Below are 21,863 nucleotides of genomic sequence, written 5' to 3'. Positions count from 1 at the left end.
GATTCATTGTGCCCATTCTTGCGAGAGTCTTGTGATTAGAGACATCATCTTCGAAGATCCCACAACCACTAGTTAAGCAATTATAGTCACGCAACGAAACCTAATCTTACCAATTAATCACGTATCTAACGACTTTGATTAGTAGCTTTCTTGGTCGGATTTTTTAAATTTTCTTTTATGCAATTTTTGACATTCCTTTACATTTAATTATATTGATCATGTAATAACGTTCACATATGTATCGTATACGATTATCACGGTAGTCAACAACAGTATTTTACTTTACGATCAATCCTTGAAACACAGTGAATGGCAATAATTTCTTTCCGGGGTAAGAAACTTGTCACGTGATTTAATTTTAGATTTTTCCCACAGATATGCGTGTGGGAAACGTGTAATAAAACAACGATGACAAACACAAAATTAAAAGGTATTGGAAAGTAAAAAAATGCATTTATAATATTTTCAATTTTTTGTTGGATCAATATTTATAAAATATGATAATACGTTAGATTTTATATATGTAATATATTTATATAATATAAAATATATATTTATAATAAAATATTTATGTAATATACAATATATATTCATAAAAAAGAATAAATTTGAAATTGAATTCATAAATTACAATAAATTTAAATTCATATACATTATATGTTTCAAATCATGAAATTTAAATTCAGCGCTTGAAGAGCAGTTCTTATATAGGTTTTATCGAGCTGGTTAGGAGGAATCCATGCATGTAAGTGATTCATTATCTTGCAGATTAGATTGCAAAGAAGTACATTAAACGTGATGTAACTGGAATACTCGAATTTCCATGGTTATATAAGATTTTCAAGACCGCGGTACATACAACAAGATACTTTATTCATTCCGCGTTGACATGCAAAGTAGTTTATGTCACTGATTTGCATCATGCGTAAAAATAAAAGTCTCACGTTTGTTTTAAATGAAATTGCGTCTTGCAATAGAAGAACGATAAGGAAGCTTCAGAAACAGCTTATGAAAATTCTTTCGGAAGTGGTTAAGTAAGTAAACTGATATGTCTTGTTTGTTCAAAGTTGAATAACAAGTGGAATTATTATCGTTCTGTTTATAATACATTCTTATCCGCTGCATATTATGGTGTTTTAAATTTTTTACAGACTATGAATTATATTGTATATTATGTAAATATATTACATATATAATATATAACGTATTATCATATTTTATAAATATTGATGCAACAAAAAATTGTAAATATTGTAAATACATTTTTAACTTTTTTATTTTGGGTTTGTCATCATTGTTTTATTACATGTTTCCCACATGCATATCTGTGGGAAAAATCTAAAATTAAATCTCATGATAAGTTTCTTACACCGGAAGGAAATTATTGCAATTCACAGTGTTTCAAGGATTGATCGGAAAGTAAAATGCTGTTGTCGACTATCGTTGAGGCTCGACATTTCGAGCCTCAACGAGTAAATAGCGATAGAAAATCTAGCAAAATAAATTTACATATGAAGAGAGACATCTCTCGAGTAACCTCGAGCTTATTGATATTCAACGGCAGAATCTGTTGGAAATAATTAATTTTTATTGAAGGTGGCAGCTTTCTTTTTATTGGTACAATTATGACGCTATAGCTTGTAGCACGTTTCGTGACGTAACATCGCCGGAACGATGTTATCTGTGAGTGATAAAAGGAAGTCAGTCGTGTGTGCCTCTCTAGACTCTAGCTGCAGATTAGATTGCTCGTCGTTTGCAAATGCGAAGATAAATAAACATCTTTCTTTCACGGAAGTGATCTAATCTTGTATTACAACTGCATTAGACGAACATGTCTTTTCATTGCAGTATAAATATAAACGTAGAGAAATTGAACTTGTCCTTATACGACGTGTTCTATTTTGGAAACCGCGATAAAAATTGTCGGAAGGTGCTTCTTTTGAAAAAAGTATTATAAAGTATTACAATGAATTTTTAGCTGAAAATAACTAATTGAACATAATATAATTTTTAATATTCAAAATACATCGTAATAGCTGACGTTATAGCTTGAAGCTCGAAGCTATGCAACTGTGACACAATATTTTCTTCCTCTATTATAAAGATATCTTCAGAGATTCTCTATTTCATTCAAGAAATAGAATTTCGCAAAAGAAGAAAACCGCAAATTCCGTATTCAAGAGAGATCTATTCAATATTTGACGGCGTAGAAGAATCTCCCGCAGAAAATCCGCATGAATAATAAGACAATCCCAGTTAATATTTATCGATCATCGATTCGCGTCGGCGTCGTATGCGTCGCCGCGTGCACGTGCACGATGCACTCGCGGTGGACGCGCACGTGTAAATATTTACCGGCGCATGCGTGGCTGTCGCGTACGCGCGGTCACGTGACCGCGCGCGATATAAAGAGGTGCCGATGCGCCGGCCGGTATTGCCGCCGTCAGAGTAGGACGCGAGTAAGTCCGTCGGCCGCTTTCCCGATCGCGGAGGATAGGAAAAAGAAAAAAAAAAACCAAGCGAAGAGGAGGACGGGGGAGAGAAACTCTGCGAGCCGCGCGGGGAAAGTATCAAGCGCGCGCGGTGTCACGCGCTCGTGCGGCTTCGCGACACCGGGGAAGTTCGCTTACACTCGCGTTCCGGAAGCCTCGCGAAACCTCTCGCGGGTTTCGCGAGTTTCGAGGAAAGATCGCACAAACCGCGAATCCGATCGAGCTCTCGCGAACGCAGCGCGAATCCGACGCCGTTGTCGAGACGATCCCGACGCTTTCCCGGCGCACCACCGGCGACCGCGGGACGCGGGTGCTCGTACGTCCGATCGACGCGAGTCGACGCGCAAGCAGCCAAGACGAGCGGGTGCAAATTCTACTCGGACCTCAATTTCGCGGGCCTCGATCTGCCGTAGATCCCCCGGTCGAGTTGGATACGAAAATGAGTTCGAAGGACGAGTGGGACTACTTCCGAAACGGTAAGAAAAAAAAGAAAATTATATACAGAAAAAAAAAGTAATATAGCGAATAAGATATGTGATTGCGGGCTGCCAACTACATAAAATACTCAATACAATAATATTTGCTATTAATGCAAGTACAATGTTGATACTGCAATAGCATATATTATTGTATTAATTGGCAGCCCGCAATACATATCTTATTGAATATATTAAATTTTTTTTGCAGTGTATTAATGTTTTTGAGCGTTCCTCTTGAAGTTTCGATCCGCTCGCGTAGTAAACGCTCTGCGCCGCAAAACTCGAATTTGCATCGATGCGAATCCGGTATGACTCGCGAATTTCAGGAGAATTTGGATTACAAATGAATAGACCGCGCGTGAACGACGCATCTATTTGTAAACAAGAATTACGGAAAAAGGAAAACGGGATCTCGGAGGAAACTGGTAACCCCGTAGATAATTAATTCTCCGCGGTGATTGCAATTACTTAAGTGTTAAATCGGCGGTTTCCCTGCAATTCGCGCGGGCACTCGCGCGGTCGTTTTCCTCGTACGTTAAGCACGAGGGAAGTAGCGTATCGAAATTATTGATTGGACGCTTTGTCAATCGTCGTGCATTCAATATGCATATAACCGAGATATTTCTGTGCTTAACGTTACAATCGGCGTCGGTCGACGGCCATTAGAGCCTGGTATCTCGTTTCCAGATTAATCACAGCGAAACGGACGGTGATAATTCCTATCGCGGCAGTTAATTGAATCCTATTGTACGAAGGGGGAAACAATCTAATTCCATTGTAAAACGGAATAAATTTTCTTTCTAGAAACTAGAATTCAAACTCGATATTTGAAAAAAATGTCCTGATCAAAAATGTATTTCGGGAGCGGAGATATAATTTATTAACTTTACTTTTTTTTAAAGGATGAGGTTTCTATAACGTTGAAGGTTGATTTATCTGTCTGGTAAACGAGTAAAGATACACTTTTTTAGGACAGCGTTAGTCAGCGAATAATTTTTAAGGAATAATAATCGAATGTTCTTGATACTCCGTACTCATATATCGTTTGTTTTCTTTAAAAGATACGATAGTACATTTTTTCTAGTTTTTGGATCGTTACCTGAAAAACTTTCTATCCTAATTTCTCCAACAAGTACGTATGTTTAAAAAAATTTCTTTTAAATTTCTATTTACTTTCTTTAATGTAATTTTTTTATTAGTCTGTCTAACATTGAATAAAGTTATTATATGTTTATTGTTCTGAAAATTATAAGCAATTGGAGTAATATGTCATATCTCTGACTACTCGGTTCCGTGACAAAAAGGTATCATTCTAGGTTTAAAGTTTCTCGGTCTTTAAGGCACATCGATTAAATTGCACAGAAATTTTCTCTTCTACTTCTATGGTGAGATTATTATTTCTCTCTCTCTCTCTCTCTCTCTTTCTTTCTCTCTTTCGCCATGTCTTACACTGAAAAGTTAGACAATGAGCTCGTCAACTTTTTCATTTCGTTGCTGAGCCACACTTTCTCAGGCTCTATTAAATATAGGAGTGATAACGGAGAAGGAACGATCAGCACGTGTAAATCTCTTCTCCACAAACTTTTCAAATTAGAGTCTCGAGGAAATTTCGCATCTGGAACAACCGCGTGGCGTCCGCTTGTTTTTTTTTTCTCTCGTGGAGAATTATCGATCCTCACGCCAACCTTAATTCTTCAAATAATAATATCTTATTAGAAATCTTTTGCTGCGAGGCACACAAAACTCCCCACGCGATAACCTTCGAATACATCGCGATTGATTATTTACAAGTGTCTTTGTTAGCTTTAATAATTTTTCATAAGTGCCGAATGAAATATCTTGATATATTCAGTCATTTGGAATACATTTTAGAGATCCTCAAGTCGCTCGTCAGTTTTAATTAACGCATCTCTGCAGCCGTCAGAATGCGGTCACATGTTAGACACGTTAGACTCGGGTCCATATTCGGAACACATGTCGCAGTAGGAGGGAATGTCAGAGAATCATTTCATTTCAGTCCCCTCCGCCGTTTCTCCGTCCGCTCGATTTTCGTCTCGGTATCCGGATGGCACCGCAGGCTCACTGACCCGAGGCCATTGTCTTCCTGCGAATGCAGGGCGAACGGCCCGTGCCAAGCGCCTTGCGAAAAGAGGAGGAGGGGTTGTTTCTTTCCCCTCGCGGCCTACGTGGAACGCGGGGCACGACTCCGCGGGGGTAAATGAAAATCAATAGTTTTCTTCCGTAGTGCCGTAGGCCGATGCACCTGTGCTCCGCGCGCGAGGGAAAGGTAACAGGCGCGCGTGTACACACACGCGCGCGCGGGTCACACGGACGGGCGCGCATACGAAAGCCCGTCGGCTGGGGGTCGCAGACCCAGTTTCACTTTGTTCCGCCGCCGGGGTTACCGTGCATGCCCCCGAAACGCCCTTAATCTCGAGTCAATTTGTCAGCGCTATCTTTCAGCCGATTGCGCGCAGCCGGTCGCGAGGCGTGCGGCAGCCGGCGCGGGAGGGGGAGGCGAAGCCGACCGAAAGCCGTGAGGATTCGCGTACGATTCGCGATATCGGATCCTCGAGGATCGGCCCGCTGCCAAAAGCGAGAGAGCGAAAAACCAGGGTGGAGAGAACGAGGGATAATGATTAAGTCGTTCTGGCGCTCTTTAAACGCAACGCGAGGGGCCTCGTTCGCTTGAAATTGATCGATGAATTGTGGTTCCGTCGTCAATTATTTCGGATGAATCTACCGTTCCCACGGCGCCGGCCGCTAACGCGTAATTGCGGCCGAGCAGGATTTGTTTTCCATACGGATTTATCTTGGCTCGCGATCCGTAGATCGGAGAATCGGTCCCGCACGGCCCCACATCGGGACCAATTGCCAACGACGCGCGAAGAATATACATATGTATATCCTTGACTCTAATTCTATTCTGGATATCCTCGGAACGTTACTGCATCGAAAATGAAATCTACACCCGTGTAGATTAATTCCGATTTTGAGTAATCGAGGTCGATCGTTCCGATGCACGATCCTGTTTGCCTAATGAGTAACCGGAACGTCGTTTCTGATCGTGCCAGCGTAGTGAATGAGGAATGCAGGATATTCGCATCTCACTCGATTAGCATGTATATAAGATAATTGTAAATGAAGCACGAACGTACGGAGCATAATTAACTCAAGAAAATTGCGCAAACAGGGACAATTGAAGGGTCGCGAATTGATACGTTAAAGCGCATCGTAATCAAGCCGTTTTTTTTTTTTTTTAAAGCAAACAGAGAGCAGGAATGTTGAAAAATTGATGAAAAGATTTGTGTGTTACACACTTGTACGGCCGCGCGCCTATCGCGATGCTTCCTTATCGATTTAGGTTGTCGAGGCGAATGTGATTTCAATCGAGGAGTTCCATCCGGGACAAAAATAGAAAGAGCGCTCTTATATTATTACGTTGAAATTCAAAACAAAAAAAATAAAAGAGTCTATTTTCCCTCGGGCAACGCCAAGTCTCGGACACCTACGGGCGCGATCTGGAATTTTTATAGAGCCCACGGCGGGCTTTCCGAACGCGGTCTTGCGAGGTGCTTGTTTTATTTAAAGGGTGAAAAGAGTTCCATAATTTGCGAAAGCGAAGGAGGCGAGACGATATTTCACGCTCGTGTGCCGACGTCCGCGCGCGCGAATCGCGCAAATCGCCGACGGCGAATCGCGGGCGCGCGTAGGAACATCGACAAGGAAAGAAAGTCCACGATCGCGCGAAGAATCCGCGGGAGAAATCCTCCTCTACGTCGTGCGTTCGCGTCTTCGCGTTCCCCGACGATTTATACATATACTTGCAAATTTCCTAACGACGGACGACCGCCATTCTAGGCGCGCGCTTATTATGCACGCACAAGCGAAACCTACGTACGGCGACTTATTTGCACACCGCATTGACACCAACGGACGCGCCGCTATCTCTATATACTCTCTGTTCCCGATGATTAAATGCGCCTGTGTATTTTAAAACGCATTGATATTCGCTCACGAGTTGCCGTTCAAACGGAAGCACGACCTCCGCAGTCTTTTGATCCGCGACTCGTGAATATTGAATAGACATTTTTTGCTGTCTAATGTAATACTAATACGAAGCGTGCATTAAGGATATAAATAAAACGAGAAGAGAGAGAGAGAGATTGCCCAACAGAGATATACCGACATATCGCACGACGTACGCCGCAAAATGACACGTGGCAGAACGTGACACGGTGCTCTGTGCATTTAATGACCATTTTTTTTACATGTAACGCAATATCCAGTCTCCGATAATGACGGCTGATGACCCGTAAGGATTGCGACATTAATAAATCCATGGACGGTTAAACGCATGCGTGTTTGTGCGGAAGAATTTACCAAGCTTCTTGATTGACGCAAAAACGAATTGCGAGATCGAAGGGGAGAGATGGAAAAGAGAGACGGAGAGACTTGCAAGTTGCATTCATGGTTTTCCGCATTTGACAATACGATATTTCCTGTGAATTCGTTGAATCGTCACGTCGCAAAGTCGAACGGATTTTCAAATATACTTCAAGTATACGTTTTTTACTACTGTTGTTCCGCGACGAGGATTCGAGTCGTCACGTATGGCGGTAATATCGGCAATCTCTCAAATGGCAACACATTTAATGTCACTGCAATTTTCCATCATTTACGTTTATAATTAATTACTGTTATCCAGCTTAAGATTAAGCCAAGCGTGTTACGGTGAACGAAGAATCTTGTAGTCTTGACCCAGAATAACGGGACTCTTTTATGTTAATCGTTTAAAATAGTACAAAGTTGACTTAACGTCATGTAAGAACGTTTGAGTGGCGACCGAATTAATCATAGTCAAACACACACGTTCCTGAGAATAATAATTTACTAAAAAAAAAAAAAATAATATTCAAATAACTTGAACGCATATTTAGATGTTGAAATTATCTAGGCCATACTGCTTGTATAACAGATTAAAAAATATAGTTTGACTTATTATCTCTGATTTATACACCTCCATTCAACGTCCCGGCGGTGTTTGCAATCCACTGATAATTTTCGATCATTTATCAGCGACGAGCGTCCGTGAGCGTCGCGTTATTTATTCGCGTATTATTACTGCGGCGTTATTCGGTTTGAAAAATAGCTGCTTTGTTACTACCGCGGAGCTATCCGTCAATGGTAACTCACGTGACGCCGATCTCAATGCCGCGCGGATTTCTTACGCTCCGCGAATGACTAATTCGTCTCACTCGGCGGAACTCCGCGCTTTCGAGTTTACACGCAGACGAACGGCGTGTATAGATCTGAAATGCAGCCGTGATGGCTGCGTTCATAGAGGCATCTGATATTTTGCCGCAACGTCATTATATTATTGTGGTAATAATTTACAAGTATTAACAATAATTATAACGCATTCTTTTATCTGGATTTGAATAATTCATATATGTATGAATTAATATCTTTTATTTTCTCACGAACAGCGTATGAGCTTATAATGTATACAATATGATGAAGCGAATCACAACGATAAATTTAATTCCGCGAATTTAATTGCATTAGCAATTGATAGACTATAACGAGTCAGGTGAAACGTGTGATACCCATAAATACACTATTACACGTAATGATCTCAATTAATCTAATTAATTGCGATTACGCGGAAAGCAGCGATGATACAAACATCTCATTCTAATCAGTCGATCAGTTTGTTTAATTTATTTATTAATTTTCCTTAGCTCTCCCGATCTCTCGCACCCTAGAACGACGCGTTCGGCATCTAATTACAAAGCAAACAACGCCGGGATCATGTGTCCCGATAAAGAAAGATTAATGCGTCGGCACGTGACGCACATTGCCAGATAAGGAGTTTATTAAGGATAATATGCTTGATCAGCTTTCACGTGTATCGAAATTGACCAGTCGACCACAGATGCCCCGTTTAATTTTAATGCATAATAAGTTACGTAAATTTGACACCGTCTTCATGGATTATCGTTAAGTTGTTAATCGTCTCGCTAATGCGTCATAATAAGTAAACGTTGTTGCTTCCCGTAAAATATTAATCCCATATTTCACGCCTATGTGCATGTGTATTAAATGGAATGAACAAAGTTTATGGTAGTTAGAGGTGGTCCGTGTAGACTTAAAGTTTAACAATTTCGATAAATGCGAACTTGAATCTATTATCGGCACGTGACGTGATAAAGAGTTTGTTTCGCGCTCGGCATGCGAGCTTTCTTAATTTGCTTGAGCTCAGTATCACAGCGGTTACTATCTTTTGTTGTCACGGTACACGTGCGATTCTTATCGCGAAATTATATTCGTAGATTTGATTCTAGGCTGAGGTAAACAGATGATGATCACTCGTCTATCTTATTTCCGGTAATACTTGTCGCCGCCGGGGCAAATTTGTCGAAATTTACCATTTGCGACACTAATCCTTAATCCGCCTGCAGAACCAGTTAACGTAGCGCGAATTTATTATTTTATTTTATTTTACTTCAATGCAATATATGTTTGCAGGACCCAGCACGTGGGTGACGAAGTTCCCTATGGCAGCCGGCTCCAGGCAAAGCCCGGTGAATATCGAGACCAAGCGTGCAAAATCCGACCACGAGGCTCTAAGTAGCAAGCCCCTGCGTTGGAGATATCCCGCCACAGCATCTCGGAAGCTGGTCAACCCCGGTTACTGCTGGCGAGTGGACACCGATGGCGACGGCACGTGTGAGTATCAAGTTTTGAAATGCGAAATTTCTTCCCATCTGCACGCGTTTCATATTTCTTTCTTCTTTTTTTTTTTTCGTCTCTTTATACAAAATCTCGACGAAAATGATTAGTGAGAGATTGTGCTTATGTACGTACATAAAAAAATGTCATCAATGTTTGGAAGCATGTTGCAAACACTTGACAAATTTCCTGCTGAGAGTACAACGATGTTTGGAAACGTTACTCAAAATATCGCGCGATAAATTCGCACGTAACGACGATTGCGAGGTGGTCAACACTTCTCGTAAGCACGTGAGCAAAAAAATTTTTTCCCCCGAGGGAATGCCTCTGCGGCTGCGGTCGAGAATTTAAATTGCAAATCGTCGAGTGTAAAGTACGGCGGCGCGCTACGAAATCGCGCGTAGCGTTTCGTCCATCCGGAGATGGAGCGATCCAGTATAATTTTAGACGATTGTGTTCGCGATACCCCGGCCTCGCATTCCATCTTGAGAGCGTACTTCTGTAAACATTAACGTTGGCAGCGGTGCCGAACGGATTAAAGCCGCGTCGTTATTAAAACCCTGCAGCTTTTGCGGCGAGCTGTTTAAAAGGCGTTCTCTTTTCACGCGAATGAGTTACGTTACATAATGCTTTTTATTAATTTCGTGCATCATGCACGGCTTACGTAAGAAAAACGAACGCGATGCGATTTGTTTTGTCAAAACAATGTTACGCGTCCCGAGATTGTTACATGAACGGAATTCTCCGGCGTGCGACTCGCCCGGCTCGCGCAATATATATTATACGAAGGTTTCACTGTCGACTTCGTGCCACTTAGGGAGGGCTTTTACCTTCGTCCGACTGCTTGGGGCGTATTCGAAATGAGGACGACCGTGCCGTAGCCGTATTATGTGTATTCATATGTGGCACGAAGCGGGGCAGACCGTTCTATACGGCAGTATGTGACACAAAACAATAGATGGAATGTCGCGATAATAAAACCACGACGTCACTTTGCGGCCAGCCTCGGTGTGAGAGGAGGCAAGTTTCGAGGAATTCAGTATGCGGAAAGTACCAGTGTGATCTAGTATATTATAATATTGCATATTTATCGGGGAACGAGAGGATGAACGATCGATAATTGATAGGAAACAAAATTCCTCCGCGCAAACGCGGTTAAAAAAAATTTTTTTTCTCTTGATAAAGGTCTAAAATAACTTTCGGAGCGCATAAACATCTCGTGAAAATTTTCCTCGCGCGTCTGTTGTAAACAATAAATAATTTTTGTTCTCTCTCTCTCTCTCTCTGTCTGTACACTCGGAAAATTCCGCGAGACAATGTAGACTTGGCGCGCTAAATTTTCCCGAATAATTTATCGCAGTCGAAATATAGACGGGAGATACAAAAGTAATAAAATGCGTCGCGACGAAAGTGCGTCACGCGGTGGAAATGCAACGGAGGCTCTCTCGTTATAGTCCCCCGTCCGAGTGGTTTGGCTAATCATGCGTATCCTGTAATAAAACGGCCCGCCATCGGCTCGCGTTACGTCCGTTCGTGATACGCTTCGTAAAAGCGCCGCCCCGAAAATTTGCACACGGTTTACGCGGAACCAATTTAAAACGTTCACCGATTCGTCTTACTTCGTATTGCCGTACCAATATCATATCTCGATTAATATTGACAGTTTTGAGCGGCGGGCCGCTGATGGACGACGTCTACAAGCTGGAACAGTATCACTGTCACTGGGGATGCAGCGATTCCAGGGGATCCGAACACACGGTCGACGGGCAGGCCTTCGCCGGAGAGGTATGAAATATAATTAGTAATAGAATATAATTATTTCTTTATAAAGAGAGAGTTAACGTAAAAATTTATATAAGAGATTATACAAGAAAATAGAATGTTATAGATAATTAATAGTAATTAATTGGTCCTTTAAAAGGTTAATCTTTCTTATAAAAATGTACTGAGCAGTATTAAATTGGCCAGTAATTAATACTTACTTTAAGTATTAAAAGCACTGCTGTTAGTACTTTTAATAATACTCAAAATAATTACTGGCCAATTTAATACTGCCTAAGATTATTACATTTTTTATAAAAGTTCTAAAAACGTCTCTTTAAACTCGCGCTCTTGAACTCGCTCGCTCTGCTAACTAAATTTTAACGGCTCAAAAATGACGCGCGAGTGCAGTCATTCCATTTGATGGCCAAAGTAGTTCGTTAGCAATTCAGTCACATTGTATGATTCACCCTGTTTGTGATCATCCGCGGAGGAGTTTATGACGATGCCGGCCTTGTCCGACGTGCGCGATTTATTAGCGCGATCGTCTTACCGAGGATAAACCGGGTTTCCAGTACAATTAGTTGTTAGTCGCCCACGAACGTGTTCTGGCCGACGACGCGAGAGAGATGGCTTTCCTACGGATATAATTAAATTTCGTGGAAATGTACGTGTGCAGCATATCTAAAGACGCAAATTGCGGACGGAAATTAATTATTCTCATATATTGATAACATAATTATGCCGGTGTCTCATTAGGCTCATAAATGATTCTCTATTATCGTCGCATACGTCGCGCTGATGGAATGCCGACGGTGTGTGAAAGATCTTTTTATGCTCCGACAGTTGCGCGCGTGTCCGTAAGGCCGGGGCGCATCGGCTCGCGAATAAGGAAGAGGAAGGAAAAAAAAAAATAACAAAACGCGCGCGGAGTGGAAACGATAAATGGGCATTATCATCGAAATTGCCACTCGCGTGCGCGAATAATAGCCACTCGCGTAACGAGGTGTGCGTCCACATATGCGCGCGTGTTGGACACCGAAGGTATTCTCTCGAAGACGAACAAACGAGCCCGCTCGCAAATGGACGCCAATAATTAGTCGGGGGAAAATTGCGTATTTCCTGAATATATTTTCTGAGACGCGGTTCCAGACGACGGACGAGCCGACTGTGGGAACTTTTTCGGTAGCTCGACGCCTCGCCTGTTGCTCGTTTATTTCGCGAGCGCAAAATACATTTGTTATTTGCTCGACTCGCGATTAAATCGCTTCCCATTATGCAACTGTCCACGCGGCAATGAGGTCTCTAATCTATTATAAATAGTTGACTTCAGCTTGACCCACCGCCTAGGTCGAGAAAATATTGACGACTCTTCAACGAGTGGAAAATTTCTACGTTTGATATGTAATAACGCAGATAATTGCCGATTAAGCACGCTCTATTTTTACGATCTATTTTTCTCTTCCTTTTTAAATACACAGAAAAATTTCTGATTAAAATTAGATTTAATAAACAGTTTTGTTCGACTATTCCAAAGCATATATTTCTTTGTTTCTATATGTAAATAAATTTTATTAAATCTAAAGAAATCTGTTTAAAATTTATTAAAACCAAAGGAATACGTGCTGTGGAATAGTCGAGCAAAACTGTTTATTAAATTTAAAGAAATTTTTTTTCCGTGTGTATAAATTCAAACACGAAACTCTTTCTTCGAGCGATCGCGATTTCCCCGACAAAACGCGTCGCTTAACCGGCAACTTTTTCGTGCCGAGGCCGATGTTAATTAAACGACTTGAATCTCAAGCGCATTAGCGAGTCAATTGGCGATTGTAATGACTTCGTATTCGAACGCTGTGCACGTGCTGCCTTTTCTTTCGGATGCGCTCCTTCCGCATCGGGAAATCTCGCGATGCACGTTCGCTTCGTCGCAAGACTATACATGGCGATATGAACGATATCCCCGTGTAGAGCGCGATTCCGTATCTGGGAAACCGGGTCGATTGGATGCACGGATATCCGCGGGATTTCAGAGAGAGCGTCCAGTTACTGCACTGATTACATAATCTCTCTCTCTAACGACCACCCGTCAAACGTAATTATCATTTATCGATGTCGACGAAATTTCTTTGCGATCCGCAAATCGCGGCAGAATATTTTAAATATTAATTGTTAGCCGGGACGACATTTTGTCTGTAATTATACGGACTTTCACGACGTGTAAGGTAACGAAAAATGCAGAAACCGATATTTTTTATTTAGAAGGATTAAGTACTCGTTAAAGCTTCAGTCAACCTGCCGTGCCGTTTCTCTCTGATTGCCCGTTATTAAACTTAATACGCGACGATTTTAATTTATTTTGAAGGCAACGTTTGTTTCAGCTACATCTTGTGCACTGGAACACTAGCAAGTACAAGACCTTCGCCGAAGCGGCGAAAGCTTCTGACGGTTTGGCCGTTCTGGGGGTCTTTCTTAAGGTTCGTAATCCCACAATATTCTACTAGTTAAAAACTCAATTATTAAAATTTAAAATAGTTTTATTCACCCTTTTAATGAAACAGTTTGATTAGAATTGTATTTATTTTTTTGTATTATATTAAAAATATAAAAGACCTATTTTTTTAATTCGTCTTTATTAAAAGCGATGTATTGCGTCTTTACTATTTATTATTTAATATGTCTATTTGTCTCTTTATACAAGCATGTCGTCAATCCACGGAAGCCACACCTTTTTCACTCGGGATTCTAATTCGTTTACATTTGCCGGTCTATTTATAAGCATTTAAGCTTTTTACATAAGAGCTTTTCTACAATATCATAAACATAGTAGCAAGTGGTCGTAAAGAGCAGTTATATATCCACGTCCATTAACCAAACTATTTAATAGACGTGGATATCTATCAACCAATGTTAATTAGTTTTAATTTTAATTTAATTTTTCTTTTTATCTTTCACTAGTGTTCTAAGGATAAGACTAAAATTAATTTACGTTAATAGAAATGTACAGAAACACACCCAACACTGCACCTTATAATACGATCATTTACAAATACGTTTACGTTAATGTGGAATGGCATTTATGACACAAGCAGAATCCCTGCGAAGGTGTGGAGGCGTCATCGCCGATGGTCGCCGAATGGTCGATTATGTAAACGCAAGAGACCCAGAGACATAATTACGCCGTTGCCGTATCGGGACTCGTAACGAGACACGCAAATGCACGTTTTCGTCGGGCGCGTACGTACGCGACGCCACCGTTCGCATTTCGTTTCGTAGCGAAAGAATATCTAGATCGCGTGCAACGGCAATTACCCTCTTCCGCTTTGCCACAGCGCACTGTGTCTAATATTTAGGTTGCAGCTGCGCGGCTCGCGATATCTCATCGAGAACGCGAGGATCGCAATTGCAAAATTCTATTTGCGCAAATGATACACTTGTCGCTGACGCGACATTGTTGCAAGATAGGCGGACGCGGTAAGGACGAAGAGTAGAAGATACTCGCGGGTCTTCCTCGTGAGGTGCATAATGATTATCTCTCGGAGCCATTCTGGAATAGCGTAGTTGTAGCCGTAAGCGGTTGTAAAAGGCGTAATTGTATGTCCACTTCTATCAATTCTAATCAACTCTAATCTCTTTGATTAGCTTAACTCGTTTTTTTTTTTTTTTTTTTAAGTTTCTGAGTGAGGAGAATCTCGAGATTAAAATTAACTTACGTTGATAAAATCGGACAAAAACAAACAAATGTACCTTAAGTATAATACTTTACGAGGTACTTATTACACTTGCAACTACATTTACGCTATCGCAAACTGGCCTTTACGTAACGTCGTGCAGCTTTGAGACACGTTAAAGCGAGGAAAAACAACGTATCGAAGTAAATTTATGCGCCACGTGCAACGGCGACAATGCGCTAGACAATTTAAAAAATGACATTGCATAATGAACAATGGTCCAATGACGAGCATTTTTATCGTGCCTATTTGTTTCCGATATTTCACTATCTTGCGGTTACTTGAAGACATTCGACAAGACCATAGATTCTTGAGTCTTTTATCGTCCCGCGAAATTTTATGAGATTATGGATAAATTTCAAAAGCGAAATCTGGGATACGCGATATCTTTTTACCGATCGAAAAATCTAATCAGGAATAGCTTGTTAGAGAGAGAGAGAGCGACTTAATTATGTCTTGGTCTTGTGAAATCGCGTGTCATTATGATCGAAAAGGAAGAAAAGCGAAGGATTTGCTTCTAGGTCGGCAAGACCCACGAGGAAATGGACAAGATCGTGAAACTATTACGGTTCGTCTCGCACAAGGACGACGTCGTGGAAATCAAGGATCCCGTCGACCCCGGTAAACTTCTTCCCGGTAAGTTACGATTGATCGATCCCGATAATCGGCCGGGTAATTTCGTGATCGTCTCTTTGATCAAACATTCCGTCTGTTCATCGATGCATAGTGTCCGTGAGTCACATTCTTGTTGTTCCTCCTGTAATATTCAATCAATTGTAGCTTAAACCTGTTTGCGCAAGCAGATCGATCCTAACATAGTCCGTACGTAATAGTCCTGGTCTATTAATTAATGAGAAACTACGTACCCTAAGAATTGCGAAATCAAAAATTAGTCGAATGAAATTCCTTTTATCTCGTCTACCTTTAATTTATATACACAAATTATATATATATGTGTATATAAGAGATATATATTTTTTATATAGTGTATACAGTTCTGATTCGTCGTAGCCAAAGTAAAATCAAACGCTGCCTGCAAAGCAGCAGAACCGTCGTCTCTGTGACGAAAGCGTCTCGTTAACGATCTCCTAGCACGTGCCTCTGCATTAACGCATCGACTAACGAAATTTTTTCTCGTGCTCTTATACTTTGTGCTATCGCTTCGCGTCGCGCACGGCACGCACAGTGCGCGGCGGACGGGCCGGCACGCAAAGATGCGTGAATCCGTGTATGCGCTGGGCCGACCGAATCATACCACGCCACGAGAACAAATGGGATTTCCAAGGTTCGTATCGCCTTGGACTAGTTGATGTGAGAGAATGAGATGGAGAGAGAGAGAGAGAGAGAAAGACTTGAGAAGCTGCGCGCTCAAGTGTGAGGAGCTCGCTTTTTTAGAGCAACACCTCGGAGAAGGAAAAGAAACACCTCGAAAAAACGCGCGATTATTTTATGCCTTCGGTTATTTTCACGTAGCCTCGAATCTTTCCAAAGTCTTGCATGCCGTACGCGCACGGTCGGGATGGATGCATGTCACACAGGATGATTGGCATGATGTGACGATGCACGTCGTCGTAGCAGTAATTGGTACTTTTTTTTCTTTATATTCCGACGAGACTAATTTATTTGCGTGAGAAGCAACTATTCCGCGTCGCAAGTTCCCATATTAACTTATTTTATTTTCAAGTTTCTCATTTTCACTGTATGACATATTTCTGTTTGTCCACGCGAATGTCATATACGTATTAGTGATAGCGTCCCCACGATTTAATTCTGCTTGGTGTCTTCACTGATTCTTGAGTTTTTCGTAAGCGAATTGTCTGTACAAATATCACACACGTTAGTGATAACGTTTCTCACAATTTAATCCCGCTTTAATCCGCACTGATTCTTTTGTAAATGATATGCCTAATGTTGTGTATGCGTGAATATATATTTCCTACATATGTAGACCCTCATCTAGCCATTGACCTGTAGTGTCCTCGTTAGCGTTACTTATCAATATCATTTCGTAGAAATGTCGCTCGGGCTATTAGCGATGACACCGAAAGATAAGACGAATGGAGGGTCCGCACTTATACACAAAATATGCTTCTCCGGAGGACAGTATACATTAATCAAATCATACGATTCCATTCTCGAGCTAATTTCCATCATTAATGAACTCCGATTTGCACGACACGCATGTAATAATAGAAAGAAAATATATTTCAATTACACGTGACATATTATCATGAAAATCTCGGTTGCGAGACACAGTCGGACCTCCAAGTAAAATTAGATACAACGTAGTCATTACTATTAATTCTATTGTCACGTTTTGAAAGATAAAGTCACGATATAAACGCGATTATCCTAAAATGTACGTGATCGAACAATGTTATATGCGTTCACACTAGGTTTAACGGCATGCCACTGTTAATTCAAGCAATTGCGTATCTCTGTATATTTCTTTATATTTCGTTACATTTTTTTAATCGCATCGCTTTAGCCGTCAGTTTCTAAATTTCCTCTCGCCTCCTGAACACATGCGGGGAAAGCGTTTCAATTCTTCTCTGATTTAGATGACAACGGATACTGGACGTACTTGGGCTCGCTGACGACGCCACCGTGCAACGAGAGCGTCACCTGGATCCTCTTCAAAAAGTACATCGAGGTGTCCCATCATCAGCTCAACGTCTTCCGCAATCTGCGAAAATTCCCACGTGGCGAGGAGTGCCCTTGCAATGAGAATCACGGAGCGGTAAGGGGGAGATGTTACGTAAGGGTCGCATGCCGGATTTTTTTTTTCTAATTTTATTTCCGTTCATCATCTCCCGTATCGTGAAACTCATCCGTCCATCCCTCTCGAGAATTCCCGTATTGTTTTCACGCGGTTTGATAAATGAATCCGGTTTGGCATCAACATGACACGGCGAACGCCTCTGCGGCGACGCGATTACCATTTTCCAGCCGCGAAAGATGCATATCGCCGCAACGAGTCGGCGTTTTTTTTTTTTTCACCTCCCTTTCGCTCGATATATACGCGAACCGCTACCGGCAGCAGCTATTTTTAGGCGCCCAGGACGCCTTAGACGTCGACGACCGCGGACCACCGCGTCGTCGTCGTCTCGGCGACGTGCGGGAGTGTGTAATATTTCGGATCGACGCGAAGCGCACCCTCTTGTTTTTTTTATATAATCCCGATCTTTTTTTTTTCTCTCTCTGATATATTCTATAGGTGATCAACAACTTCCGTCCACCGATGCCGCTGGGAAATCGCGTGTTGCGGGAGTGCGGCAGTTTCTGAGGGTCGGCCCCCACCCGGAAGATGACGAGAGATGACGAGAGAGACGAGAGAGACAGAAAGAGACAGAAGACCGGATAATTTCCGATAGCCTCCGCGTTTCTCTGCAAATTATCGAAACGACGATCGACGTAGCCGCTAATGAATCGCAGCGTTCAACGTGCCTTTTGATTAACAAACCGAAGACCTCGCCCCCAGCAGTTCGCGTAGCGCGCGAGTTCTGCTAGCCTCGTTGCTTTCGCGTGATCGACTCTCCCGTCGTTGGCAGAGACTTCCGCTGCGAGCGGGGAATTCCTGGAGACGAAGCAAGAATATTTTATATAGCTTTAGTTTGCGCTACGGTGAGCCGCGAGCTCGCCCCCCCCCCTCATGTTATTTAACGCAATTATATACGGTAAGCTAAGTAGGCCTTAGAATCTAACTGGCGCCGTTATCGGAGGCCTTGGAATCAGCTGTAAGTTGCAGACAGGTGCATCACAAAACCAAAGTGTCAGTTAACCAAAAGTCACTTCATAAAAAAATGATAAATTTATATGATAATCCCAATCTATACCCCTTGTTTTACATCTGTAACTTCGCGTTTGATTTTCGCCGAGATACTGATTTTAAATACAAGCCACTCCTGATCAGCCAGATGTTCCACGACGGTAGGTATGCTACGCGGAATCATTGGAACTTGAAAAATTAGAACGCATACGTTACCCTGTAGAAGACAATGACAAGTGTAATTGTCGACTTTCGGTACCTTCGGGAACGCGATAAACAGACTCTTGTACATTTTTTGTTTGTCCTAAACCGCGCATGTGGGAGCGTCGCGCGATTTTTTAAAAATCTGATCAAGTGTCTACGACCAAAAAAGCGCGATCAGGATTGCCGCAGTAGTGGCTCACATATATATACTTGTATATACAAACGTGTGGGTTTCATTTTAATCAAGAGCAATTACGAGTGAAAAGTAGACTAATAACGTTAGAACATTCGCTCTTCGCGCGCGAGCGCGCGGGGAATATCGCTTTCTCCCTAATTAATTAGAAACTATTGCTAACACACGTGCGCGGAATTCCAAGAAACGTCGTGCCTATACGTAGACAGACGCGCGATTCCACGATAAGACAAATCGTGGCGATAACCGCGCTTATTATTACCTTCGTCGCGCGATACGTTCCATGATATTATACATTATACGCGTTAAATCGATAGATTATTAATGACGAGTCATTGATTTTTTGCTTACACACACACACACGCGGCTCGTGTATCATGCGGGAATAATTCTGACACGATCGATCCATCCGCGACAGACATCGACGGATACTTTGTCTTTAGGCGATTGCAGATACAACAGATTTATTTTGGATACCGTTAAGTTACATGCCGCGCGGCGTAAAGAAAATATATATGTTTATAACGTCGTATTTATAAATCAATATGTGCTAATGTTGACGCGCGAGACACACGGTAAAACCCCGAGGAGCATGATTCTGGCTTCGTTTAAGCCTCATGCGCTTAGCGTAGACTCCGCGAGTTTGCTTTGTCAAAATATATTCGCGCGACGTTATCCGTCGAGGTTCATTCCGAGACGCAACAAGTGCGAGATGCCGATGTGACATTATTGCGGATGTGACATGGCAAAGATAAAACGAACTTAATACTTGGAAATCAAATCAATCTGAGATAAGCAGAAAGAGAATCGATGGGATTGTAAAAACCAATAATGTGCTAAAATTATTTACCAAAATTGAAAAATAATTTACCAAAAGTGAAGTTGATTACATTGATTTCTAAGATTTTGCCAACTATTTCCTGAAAATATGACAACATGTAACTTTTATTCTTTACTTTTTATATAAAACTTTTTCTGATAATTTAATATTTTCCTTAAAACTTTCTTTTTTATTAAAAGATTTGCAAAAGAATTGATCCTAACTTTAATTCTTTTACATACAATGCGAGCTAAAGCAAAGAAAATGTTTTTTTACAGAGATTACGAACATAACGAAATAAATCTTGTCGATTGCAACTCTCGAACGTCAACAGGCACTTAAAATAGACAAAAAGTTTTATTTCGTATCATGCATTGGCAAACCGTATCGTATACTATACTTTACGACGTACGTAAAATATATCATCTTATTATGCTGATCACTTCCGGATACCTTATCATACACGTTTCCAGGAATTCAGTCTTTCTGTAACTATAAGATAATTGTCTTCTTTCATAGTGACGGTTATAATTCATCGTTGGATTTTTATTCGTTTATTATATATATATATATATATATATATATATATATATATATATATATTATGTATGTATATTCTAACTATTGTTAGTAATGAGATATGATATGTATTTGTATTTCATAGCCTCGACTGTGATAGAGAAAGAGAGAGAAAGAATAAAGTATCATTCTATTTGCTTTCGTACGGCAATATCTGGCTTTCTGTCATTCTTATTGCTCCTCACTTCGGCTCGAAAATAAAGTTCTAAAAATCGAGCTAGTCTCTATTCCGCGGCTACATGCTCCGTCGTAACGAAAGGGTACAAGGCCAGCAACCGATCGTACCTGGTTTTAGTGCTCGCAGCTCGGGACCAGTTTCGGGGGACGCGAGGAGGAAACCTGCGTACGAGAGAAGACAACGCGCGTGATGGAAGAAACCGAGAGATGAAAAGACCTCACCTGCGATCCCTCGAAATTCCGTAACGTCCCCAAGCTATACGGGATTACGTCTCGCGCGCCGTATCAACGAGACGACGAAGTGACGTAATCGCAGCGCGTTGACAAGCGACTGAAAAGCAAGTGACGTCCAGTTTATCTCTAACGACTTGTGCGTTAAGAATTCAAGAGTTTAACACTTTTCAGCGTCGAATTTTTTTATCATTTTTTTTTTTAACGTGCCTATCTTCTAATCCTCTCGTTTCAGCGTCGAGATCTCGTCTTGCCGGCGCTTTTATGAGATTCCCTCGGAACCGGTCAGCGCATCCGACGATGCACGTGCACCGTGTTGAAGCTGCCACACTTGTCGAACGCGCTTTAGCTCTACCGTCATTTACTCACGTTGGAACGAAATAATATTTTGTCTTAGAGAGAGAAGCATATATATTAATAGAATGTTAAATATAATAATTCTTTTTCATATAAATAACAAATATTTATAAATTATCGAGATTTTAATATTTACAAAGAAATCGTAGATAAAGTTATTTTGGGGCTTATAATTAATTATGAAAATATAAGATCACAAAAGATTCCAATCTATTGAGAGTTAAAAAATGTATAAGCTGTTAGTGTTTCTGGATATCGTCGACAATTTTCTATTTTTCTTTTATTGCCTTTGAGTTTCGACTTTATTTAGAAATATATACATAAATTGCCGATACAAA

The 21,863-nt window shown here is 41.2% G+C and overlaps 1 protein-coding gene across 2 annotated transcripts; it reads left to right on the top strand.

Annotated features, from left to right (window-relative positions):
- The first annotated feature begins 2,421 nt into the window (after nt 1–2,421).
- On the top strand, nt 2,422–20,242 carry LOC105832344 (carbonic anhydrase 2). Of its 2 annotated transcripts, XM_012673188.3 has the most exons (8): nt 2,422–2,968; nt 9,503–9,703; nt 11,370–11,491; nt 13,846–13,941; nt 15,717–15,831; nt 16,382–16,480; nt 17,757–17,935; nt 18,413–20,242. In XM_012673188.3, the coding sequence occupies exons 1-8, from the start codon at nt 2,932–2,934 to the stop codon at nt 18,479–18,481; spliced, it is 918 nt and encodes a 305-aa protein (XP_012528642.1). In that variant the 5' UTR covers nt 2,422–2,931; the 3' UTR covers nt 18,482–20,242. The 2 variants fall into 2 exon arrangements, with proteins under 2 accessions (XP_012528642.1, XP_012528643.1); XM_012673189.3 differs by lacking the exon at nt 16,382–16,480 and having other exon boundaries at nt 2,425–2,968.
- Nucleotides 20,243–21,863: the final 1,621 nt, after the last annotated feature.

This window comes from Monomorium pharaonis, chromosome 10 (assembly GCF_013373865.1).
Source record: "Monomorium pharaonis isolate MP-MQ-018 chromosome 10, ASM1337386v2, whole genome shotgun sequence".
Lineage (NCBI taxonomy): Eukaryota > Metazoa > Arthropoda > Insecta > Hymenoptera > Formicidae > Monomorium > Monomorium pharaonis.
This window is presented reverse-complemented; position numbering and strand designations above follow the sequence as displayed.